This window comes from Choristoneura fumiferana, chromosome 5 (genome assembly GCF_025370935.1).
Source record: "Choristoneura fumiferana chromosome 5, NRCan_CFum_1, whole genome shotgun sequence".
Classification (NCBI taxonomy): domain Eukaryota; kingdom Metazoa; phylum Arthropoda; class Insecta; order Lepidoptera; family Tortricidae; genus Choristoneura; species Choristoneura fumiferana.
Genome location: NC_133476.1, coordinates 18,852,064 through 18,863,441, shown reverse-complemented (window position 1 = coordinate 18,863,441; position 11,378 = coordinate 18,852,064). Strand labels below are relative to the sequence as shown.

General features: G+C 40.2%; 1 protein-coding gene across 6 annotated transcripts in view; it reads right to left on the bottom strand.

The window, feature by feature from the left end:
* Positions 1 to 2,964: 2,964 nt before the first annotated feature.
* LOC141428323 (leupaxin-like) overlaps positions 2,965 to 11,378 on the bottom strand; it is a 73,484-nt gene continuing 65,070 nt past the window's right edge. For 5 of the 6 annotated variants that reach the window (XM_074088271.1, XM_074088270.1, XM_074088272.1 and 2 more), the window contains 4 exons: positions 10,525 to 10,731; positions 10,256 to 10,429; positions 9,940 to 10,170; positions 2,965 to 6,461 (listed from right to left, as the gene is read on the bottom strand). In XM_074088271.1, the coding sequence (XP_073944372.1) occupies positions 6,195 to 6,461; positions 9,940 to 10,170; positions 10,256 to 10,429; positions 10,525 to 10,731 (879 nt within the window). In that variant the 3' untranslated portion in view covers positions 2,965 to 6,194. Of the gene's footprint in view, positions 6,462 to 8,197; positions 9,794 to 9,939; positions 10,171 to 10,255; positions 10,430 to 10,524; positions 10,732 to 11,378 lie in introns of those variants that run through there. The other variant, XM_074088267.1, reaches the window with a different exon arrangement.

Genomic DNA, 11,378 nt, shown 5'->3' with positions numbered 1-11,378 from the left:
GATTAGGCCGGTGTACTTTACGTCAATACCTACCTACATTTATTATTGTAGTACTTTCTCCGTGTGGCCAAATAAGCACGCACATCGGACATCTCCAATCAACTGGTAAACCTTGGCCCGCTAGTCATAAGCCTACTACTGTAATCGTTGCACGACAGCGATATTCTATCCCATTTCAGTGCCTATTCCTAAGAGCAGAATAGAATGTCGCTATCGCTGTGCAGTTGTTATACTTGTGCCTAGAAGGTAATTATGTCTCAGATCGATGGCCGTATTGTCTAACACCTGGGCGCACGCGATCGTATTCACCGTCTCTTTCTGCCCTCAACCGATACCGTGTGACTGAAAGAACTGGTCAAAACGATCGTGATTACAAGTGCGTTAGAAAGTAAGACCTCGGGCATTACAGTGGTTAGGACTACGATGTAAGCGAGCCAGAGGTGTACTGTTGAATGTCCAATTAAATTACTAAGTGTTTCTTGGTTTCAAACAGGGCCGGATTTAGAGGTCTGGAGGCCTTGGGCCAACAAAAGAGTTGTATTGTAAGTTATGTTTGTACAAATTACAGCGGGAGCCCCCGCTGCTCCGAGGCCCCGAATGCCCTTCCCTAAATCCGGCCCTGGATTCAAAACTTACAAATAATTTTGATACACTTGTGGTGATCAGATTGTTTTGAATTTTGGTAAGTACGTATCTAAATACATAATGTAGGTGGGATGACAATGCAAGTACAGACAACAAAAAGTACAGTCAGCACAAACAACAAAAGCTTATTTCATGGTACCTAATTACATCAACTGAACGAAACTAATGCATTACATGTGGAGCGTACTCAAAGAACACAAATACTTCGATTCATTTAGTGAGTAAAATCGACAAACCCGTAAAACGATCTATAGCATCGATATTATTGTTAGCAGAGTGAGCGACGGCAATTGCCCAGCATTTGGCACTTGCTAACTACGGCTACGATAACAATGCGATAACATAAACGGAACATAACGACGCAGCCGATAACTGTACAGCATTAACACTAATGGAAGAATTAGATCTTAACGAATACGCGATATCGATTATTCAAAGCGTTATAAAAATGCACATAAAATAGTCAATGTAAGTGTGACACGAGGTAAACGTTTATCGTTCAAATGGACACATTTCTACATAATGAAATGTGCAATCGACACTTTAAGGAGTTTGCAATTCTGGCGACTCTACGGTTATTTTACAGTCGCAAATAAACACTAAGACCGATGTAGATATAGTATGTTGTAATTCATTTAGGTATACTTCTAATAATTAAAATGTAGAATAAACAAGAAACCATGTAATAGCCAATATACATATATCTATCTACACTAAAAGAGAATAATATTATGTTTTGATAAACAGTTATTCAGCTGTTAATTGTCACCCAATTAAAATACGAGGTGGAGATTAAGAAATTGGACCGTGTTAAAGGGTAGCTAGTCAATCATACAAATCCACTGATTGTTTTTTTTTTAATTGCGAGACGAAAATTAAATTACACGTATGGTTAATTTTGTTGTTACAATGGACAACTTTTGTACCTACACATTTTAATTAGATACTGGCGTTAAGGTGTACAACTTTTTGAGCTCCAGCTTAATACGTCCATCTACTCATTGTTTCGGTCGTGTTGGAATTTTCATCCGCCTAAATATCACAAGAAGGTATTTGTTTTTGGACACATTTGTTACACTAGGTACGCGGAGATTGTAAACGGCTTCTAGTTTACTCTATACTCTAAGCTCTAATAAAAGAAGTGTCGTTCTTGCGAATTACACACTGAAACGATAAGAAGTATGAATTCTCATACCTCATAATAATATTGTAACCGGCGGTTGGGCTATAAAGCTGATTCATTGATAACTTACGAACTTACGGTTTTTCCGTTACTCATTCTAAATAGGTTGAAATTTCCCTGGATTACATCAGAATGGACAACAGTCCAAATGTCCAATGCGGTCGCAGCGATATGAATCGTGCTATTAGGGTCAATTTGGGAACATTCATGTTGACTCATAGTTAAATGACTAATACACTAAAATTAGATAGTTAACAAAAGATAAGTAAAAAAGAAAATAATAGCTTGTTGATTCGCAGCTCAATCTAACTTTTTAGCCGGATAAATTAGACTTTTTATCAATTATGTGATATTGACTTATATTTCGATCAGAAATAATTGTTTTTTTATTATAGGTACGTATATGAGGTTGAATGGATTCTCCAATTTTGTTCCAAAGATTGTTTTTTTTATGTGTCATTATAAATTAAATAATAGTAGAAACAGGAAAAAATACACTATCATTTTATCGTTTACAAATATGAACCATATTTTATCAATATTTACATGGCCTTGTTTATTTTATTACATAGTTTTGTAATTGTTACAATGAATACCTAATCAGAATAACCAAATGACTAAAGACCTTGGATAGGCCGGGGACGTCACATAGATGAATAATATATTACTTAGATATAATATCTATATCGGGTATTTTTTTTTTGACTGGTAAGTTCAGTCGAATGCAAAAATATATATACAGCCATATCGTCAAAATATGTATACATCAACCTTATGTTTAGTGGCATAAAGGTGTATAGATATTTTTGACGTCTTGGTAACATATACATATATACTTATGCTTTTGACCGTACATTGCATTAATAAATTACTTACTTACTTGCGTGTATTTTTTTCATCTCAAAATTATTCTTTTTTTATTTAAGTGACACTTATGAACCAAAATAGCTACATGATTATTGCAGAGTTCAAGTTAAAATTGCAGAGTGGCAACGAGACGATAAAAAATTATGTCGCATATTTATGTATTTCAACATTTACAACACAATAATGGCCGGTGCCGAGTTTTATTTAATGATTGCCTCCTGCTAGTATTTTATTGAGACGGTATGGTCTTATTAAACTCAAGGTTGCTGAATTTATTTAGTTCTTAAAACCAGACATCGTATTGTTCAATGCAGGCTCGCTCGCTCGCAAGAAATGACGAATACGCGTTGGACAATGTGTTTACAGGGGACGCAGACCCTATGCGATGAGCGACTGGCTTTATTTAAAGGCACCCTTTACATAAATTGTAATATCGTTTAAGAGTCCGGCATTGAGAAAGGCTGGGATACCTGCTGTATAGTATTACGAGTTGTTTTCGTTAGAATACTATCATTACCTACGCTAGTACCTGTTTTGTTGACTGACAGGTGCTATTATAGCTGTAGACTGTATTTGTAGATTGATATAGTTTCTTGCAGATTAAAAACAACTCCTTTTTCTAAGGACTGACATATCTGCCATATTTGCTTTCTCTCACGCAAACTCCTTTAAACTGTATCGTACGTGGCAACTCATTACAACGGTGATTTTATATTACTGTGCTAACCATTTATGGATAGCACGAGGACATGAAATGAACTTACCTATTAATCTACTCCACTTAATATTAAACTTGTAAGAAAATTACATAACTTTAAATGTTCTAGTAACGTTAAAAATATATACATTCTGTAACTAGATCTCAGTATGGGTATAGGCTATTATTTTAAAGGTACCTATATCTAATCTAGTTCGTCGAATGTTTTAGTACAAATACTTAGTGTAAATCACATCACATGCACTAGTTAGACCAGGGGTTTGAAACCTTTTTACTGCGACTTTCGTTTTATAGAAACAAATTCCTACGTATCTGAGCATATCTTATCGCGACGCCATTGGGCCGGTGCCGCAAAGTGCAGTTTGAGAACCCCTGAGTTAGACAATAAACAATATTAACTCACAAAAGTGTTACTGCTTACGTCGACATGGCCTTTTTCTGCCTATTATGAGACCTTATCGTCTAACGCACTCGGAATTACAATCCTTTTATCAAACTTGACATGAAATATTGACGTTGCGTTACAAATTATAGGCCAAGAAGTATCGTGCTGCAGGCGCTGCGGCTCAGCTGCCTGCGCGCGGTCACTCGATCGGCCTGCAAAGAGATTTCATACAACTTTCCCGGCCACTGGCCGGCAATGCGACCGTCATTTGTTTCAACGTTTTGCCTAGTGTCCATAGTACAAGCTTTGCTTAGTTTGGGACTAGGTCAATTGGTGTCAAGTGTCCCATGATATTTATTTTATTTTTTTAACGCGCCAGCAGACAAGCACAACAGGACGACAAGACTAGCGTCCCGCCAGCTTGATTTCTTGTTTTTTATTTTATTTCATGTCATGTTTGAGAAAAGCACTATACAAGCCTCGGTCGGAATGTGGGGTCTCGCATCCCTATCCTATCTATATCTGCTTGGCCGGCAACCCTCTACTTCCCGGCCTCTACAGTAATGTACTATTTCACCACTAATTTTTGTGACATGGTTTAAGACGAGGCTAGAAAGAGATGATGAATGCGATCGCGAACGTCAGCGTGTTAGACAATACGGCCTCAGGTCTATTAGCAAAACACACGATTCATCGCTCGCCGCTTAGAGCATCCTTTTCAGTGCAGATTAATTAGAAAGGGATGTAATGAGCGACAAAGTTTCTCGCGTGTGTATGCTAGCAACACTGGCATAATTTCCGCAGACTTTTTAGTTCTAATAGGCCATCTATCTACTTGAGATTATACTATCATATACTGTTTATAATTATTAATTTCTAAATCACCAACAATTTAGTACTTTGTTGCTTCGGAATGAACAACAAATTACTAATTTATCAAAACAATTTCACTTACTCACTGCTAAGAAAGTCAAAATTTGCTCCCATAAAACAAATCGACCGATAAAATTGTAAAACGGTATTTATATTATTAATTGATTGTTCATTAACTATTGACATCAAGTACAATATTCACTTCCACCATAACTAGTACTACTCTCCACTTCTACTTTGTCTACCTTCAATACTCTACTCTTATAATAAGAAATTTATATTATTACAAATTCCAATAAGAGAATTCAGAATCCAACATCCAATCCACATATCTACTCGTATTAAAGTCAAAACTATTTTTGTACTAAGACTTGTAAATTTTACGTTTGCACCAGTGTTTCAATATTTATTTACCATAAAACCAGCAATCACAGTATGATGCCCTTGAACAACATAGATTATTATGTCTAAAAAATTAATTTGTTATCATTATCAATAAATAATCCATTCGCGTAAACAAAAAAAAAGAGATTACAAATATTAAAATATACAATTGCTGTTATGAGCCGTGCCCGTGCGTGAGCACGTAAGCGTGTAAGTTTTTGTGAACAGATTCCGACGATTCTTTATTTTTTCAGAAAAGGATATCTGAAGGGTTGTCTCATAATTACAATTTCATTCACATTTGAAGTCGGTTAATATTCCTGTTCTATGAAAAACGTTATTGTTGTCAATATTAAAGTTCAAGGCTTCAATATTAAAGTTATAGTAAGAAAACACATTTGTCATAACTTGTAACAAATCACATTGGTGGGTTGATAAAAATATGGCGGATAAATAAACTGATAAAATCAAGAGATAAGTTTTGCGTGCTTTATTAAATAATTTTCAGTCTAGGTGTTAGACTGATTAACCGTAAATAGATATTTATCAGTAGATAGACTTTCTGTTTAAAACGGCGTGAATCTCGCAAAAAACTGAAAGCAATGAGTAGCAACACGTTTGGCAAAGCCTGTCGTTTTGGTTCTTGAAAGTGCTCTTAGTGAGATGTCGGAGGTAGAACGCAGTCATTGTAGAACAAGTGGATTACTCCGCAAAACATTAACAGCGCCATCTATCCGAACAGATTTTCGAACCACGCGTGACAACACGTTTTGTTTATTGAAGGTGCTCTTACTTGAAGTGTCGAAAGCAGAATGTGCAGTCATTTAAAGGGCTAGATAGACGTACGAGTAAGTTCTACTTGTGACTCGGCGAGCGTTTTCGCTCTTGTGTTGCTTAAGTTCAGGAAGTTGACTGAACCAACACATTGAACTGACAGTACAACCAGAATGTTATCGCTCGTAACTCGTCAGTTTTCTTCCTTTTCCTGAAGATTTAAGCGAGAAAAAAAAAGATAACCGATCTTTTGTTTCATTTTCCGAACGACATTAGCAAACTAGTTTAAGTATACTCGTATGGTTATTTGACGCATAACCTGTGGATTACCTCGCATAACATTAACAACAACGCCATCTATCCGTCTAACCGAACAGTTTGTCGAAGCACGTGTGACAGTACGGCTTATCATTTTGTTCCTTGAAGGTGCCCTTGTTGAGTTGCCGCAGACAGAAGGCGCATACGAAGTGTTCGGGGTGGAACTTGCGGAACATGGCGGTGATGCAGCGGCCGGCGATGGGCTTGTGGCAGCCGGCGCAGAGGGAGCCGCGCTTGCCGTGGTAATGCGTCTCGCAGTACGGCTGGCCCTCGTGCTCGAAGAAAGAGCCGCCGTGGAACGGCTCGCGGCATTCCTGGAAGAAGTTGGACCATCGGTAAATAACGTTCAGGAATTTGTGTAACTGTTCATTGGCGTGCATTGGATCGATCGATAGCTGGGTCCGTGCCCACCCCAGCATGGTCCAGTGCCCATCCTAGGATGTTTGGGCTACCAATTCGAAATTGTATAATACTAATAAATATCTTCACACAAAAATCATGCATGTCAGGGGCGAGACCCTACGTACTACATAGATAGGTACGCCAATGGCTGGGTCGGCAGTTGGTAGTTACGCATTAGCACTAGCGCTTCTTAATCTGCTGCCTTCTCAATGCACGCTATAGACAGTTACCTATTTTGATGACGTGGGTCTTCGATCTTTTATACTCCAGACCTGGCCAATAGATTTTCTAGGTGGGCAAAATTTTTCAGTCAAAGGAGGCGCTGGGCCAGTACTTTCAGAGGAACTTATCTACCAAAATTAGTCGTGCTATTAGCGGGCTAGCCGATCAATACGTTGGCGGGCAAATTTAAATGCTTTAGCGGGCAAATTTGTGGCCAGCGGGCCTCGGTTTGGCCAGTCGTGCTCTAGACACATACTAAGTAGATACTAGATATCATCTTTTTAAATAAGTATCTAGCTAGATTAACTTAATCACTTCTTTACTGTCAGGTCAAGTAGGATGCAATCGTTAATTTTTAAATAAGTAATAGGTAATGTTGTAAGTACCTAATGGTTTTACCCCACTGTCCTAAAAAAATATCACATTCATGTCAGTGTGTCACGGACATTTATGAACCCAATGTCTTAATGGAATAGTTTATTGGAAATCGATGAAACTCATTACCCTCATGTGAAAACCAACACGTGTCGGTATAACCGGCTCTTTACCTATGTTATTGAATGTAGGTATAATTATAGTTGTAAACAGTTGTTACCGAAACCAGCAGCTAGATACCGGGTAGATACTCGACTTGAGCATCGAAGAAAAAAACGATTTTTATTACATTTTTTATTGTTAAACTGTTATTTTTGTTATACAGTAGCACTTATTATATTCTGCTATTTTTTTTAAATAAACGCCGAAGACACCGTTTATACCTGCTAATTTACTTAATTCAGAGACAAACAGGCACTATGAAACAACTTTTGTGTACTATGAAACACTACTTTTATTTGGAAGTATATAGAGCTGTTGTTACTTTATCTACTTCTCTTGGGTACGTCGAATGTTTTTTTTTTGGTTTGCTATCGTTTAATAGTTTTAACCGACTTCAAAAAAAAGGAGGTTATCAATTTGGTTGTATTCTTTTTTCATGTTGTTAGGTAGCTCAGAACTCCGTCATTTATGAACCGATTTGAAAAAAAAAATTGCGTTCGTGTAGGCATGTCTTCATTTAGGTCCCATAAGCACCAAATCAGGATCTGATCATTGGATCTTAAAGAAATCGAGGGAACTCTTCAAATGTTGTAGGGACACCTATAGTAAATTCGATATATTTAGCAGTAACTCGTGAATTTGCTCTTGAAAATCATCATTTGGTGAAGTAGAACTGATGATGAAGACCACAGTTGACCATCGGAGTTACTAGTCAATTACAAGTATTTCACGGGTTGAATTTTAATTACTTTGACAAGTTGCTAAGCAACTTATGCTCCTCGTAATGCATATGGCAAAACGGGTGGTGAAGCACCAGGACTCCTCAATAATGAACGTCTCAGCATCGGAAAAAGCAATCTTTCGTAAAAGGTGACGAGCAGTTGATATTAAACTATTGTATCTTAGATTATTTACACTAAAAAGAGTGTTTTTTTATTATATAACAAAAAATTTAACCGACTAAGTTATAATTTTTTTAAATGTTCTTTTCGAAATCCCCCTTGCTTCTATAACTCGGTTTTGAACCTTATTAAAATATTTACGATCAACACTTTTCTTAAAACTTTCAGCTTCTTTACAAAGTATTTATATACATTATAAACAATTTCCCTACCTTACGACTCTATTTCTAGAGCCGCTTGGACGTGTCAGATATTTTTGCACGCTCCGCTAATAAGTTGTGGTAGCTTAGACCTCTATGGCATTCGCACCTCTGAGTTATTTTTATGTCCGAAATTAAGTTTGTAATTTACAATGAAGACAACATCGCAAAGAAATCTGAACAGTTGCGAAGAAATTCCCAATCCGCACAGAGCCCGCGTGGGACCTACGACTCAAGCCCTCTCGTCTTAAGAGGGGCCCTGTGCCCTGGAATGGAATGTATTCAAGCCGATATGATAGATAAAAAAATCTGTTACATATGATTAGTGTTTATTTATTATTTAATTTAGTAGTAGAGCCGCATTACCTAGCATTTTAATTAGGTATGCGTGTCAAATCTATCCAATTGATTTCGTACGATTCGATGTTATCCTTCCAGTTTTGCTTCTATGACTACCGGATAGTCGAGAGGTTAAAGTACCTCAACACGAAGTTTGAGTTTTTGCCCCGATCGAGGCAGATATTATGTATGAAAAATACGATTTTTTGCTCTCGAATCTCAGGTGTTTTACATCAATTTAAGTATATCTTTAGGAGACTAGGTCAATTGGTGCGAATTGCCCAGTGATATTTATTTATTTATTTAGCGCTTTCAGCATTAAAGCTCATTGCCATAAAGTGCGCATCATAAACCGGGCTGTACATACGCGCTCGCTGCACAGCACAACCTCCGTTTTGCAGTCGCGTTTATTTCCCGCCCGGCGACGCGCGGAAATAGCACGCTCTAAATAGCGCCTAATCCATTGGCCCATAAACAAAGCAGCCTGATTTACGGCAGCCGCGGCGGCGCGCGCGACGTCATATGCACCTATATTTATGTATTTATATATAGGAAACCCTATACGGGCAGCTCTTGACCCCGATTGAGATGCGCCCGCGCCGCGTCCTTCGCGACAATGCACTGATAAAGGGTCATTGCCGCGGGACCTTGACCTGCGCCCGCGGCCCCTTTGTTCTCTTTATTTAATTTTTCTCATTTTGTTTTTGTTATTTTTTTGTTATTGTTTTTTTTTGTTCTCTTTATTGTACAAATCTTATAATTACAATAATATTACAAAAATAAATTACATACATTATCCCTATGAGTAGGTAATCTAGTGCGTAATTCTGTTAAGCTGTTAGGGTAACATCGGTTTTTGTTTACGAGCATTCCTTAACCTCGTTGTCGAGCATAGCTGTGGAAGAAAAGGGGGAGGGCATTCGTTTTGGGGCTGTTCATAGACTTCATCCTTTACTCTTCCTCATCGACGCCGACGCATTTGGGGCACACCGGCTTGCCTTCCATCGCATAGAAGGACTTGCCTTTGACGGGGTCTTGGCATTCCTGCGTGACCGAAACATCCAGTTAAGACAGTTCATACCGATACTTGACCTGGCGTAACGCTCTTTGCAAAGCAACAAGAGTTTAGTACCAACAAACCTTTTGCGATCGCGGGTTTCGGGGAGACCTATAGCAGGAGTGATACTGACCTTGCAGACGAAGCAATCGGGATGCCACTGGGTGTTGAGTGCGGAGATGTAGTTTTCCATGATGGGTTTGTTGCAGCCGCCGCACTTGGGCGCGAACATGTCGAAGTAGTCGGCGCGGCAGTAGGGCTTGCCGTCCCGCTCGTGGAACCCGTCCTCCCCGAACTGCTGCCCGCACTGGGCGCAGAAGAAGTGCTCCGTGTGCCAGGTCTTCTCGAGCGCCGTCACGCATTTCTGAAAAACAAAAAGGACTGTGAAAATCAGAGACGTCGGATCGATCAGAATCCGAGCTGCTGGATAAGTGAAGCCGCAGACTAACGTCGAGGATGGGTCCGTTGCAGTAGGCGCAGCGCGGCGAGAACAGGTTATGGTAGTCCGGCTCGCAGTAGGGGCGGCCGTCGCGCTCGAAGAAGTTCCTGGTGCCGAGCTCCTGGTTGCAGTGCGCGCAAGTGAAGTGCTCGGGGTGCCACGTGCGGCCCAGCGCCGTGATCACCTGCACCAAACAACAAAACAATCCGACTTAGCACTTGAACTGACTCAAACACTTCAAGGTTCCACGGTTCGATGTTGAGGAAAAGCGTATTCCACCTGTCCGACGATGGGTTTCTCGCAGGCGTTGCAGCACCCCTTTTGGGGGGTCTGGACTCCTTGGCGGCTCATGTCTGCGCGGAGCGAGCCGAGCATGTGCTCGAGCGACGCGGGCTCGGGCTGGCGCGGGCTGCTGCGGTAGTGTTCCTGCCACGCGCGCTTCTCACGGTACACGTGCGTGCCGCCTTCGCCTCCTGAGCCGCTCACCTGCGACCAAAGTCAAAAGTCAGTATCTGCGGTACCGAGTTTGTTTTGATGGTATCGCAAGTTGCCGGCACGTACGTGCAGACGCTGACCGGCCGGTCGGGGTGGACTGGAGTGAATGCGGTCTGAGCGAAATGTTTCACTACGTACTCTAATATTATAAGTCGCGGCCCCACCACGCCTGTGATGTAACGCCGTGGCCTATCTTTAGCGGCGCACGCTTTGGAAGTGCGAGCGGGACGGCGCGCTCTGGAGAGGTGCCTGTTTACGCGGCTGGAAATAGCCGTGGCCCAAGAAAGGAGACTTGTAAATATTATAATAAACGGAAAAGCGTGGTTTACTGTGGTGCAGTGTGCCGAGGGGCGGCCGCGGGCCTTAGGGCGGTGAATCAGCGACGCCGACAGCGGACACTCGTAAAATTACTTGAGCCGATACAGCAGGTTATAAACAAGTTGATTCGAACACAGTAATGAATTTTATTCAATTAGGTCAGAACTAATAAACATGAATGGAAAACCGCGCATTATGCTAGGTCAGATGTGTTTTTGGCTGTGCCTTGTGCTTGTTGCTTGTGTGCACCTTGGGCTTCGTTTTCTGTTAGGTACATTTTGTAACCTTGATGTCGTCTATTGTTTACAAAATAACGTTCT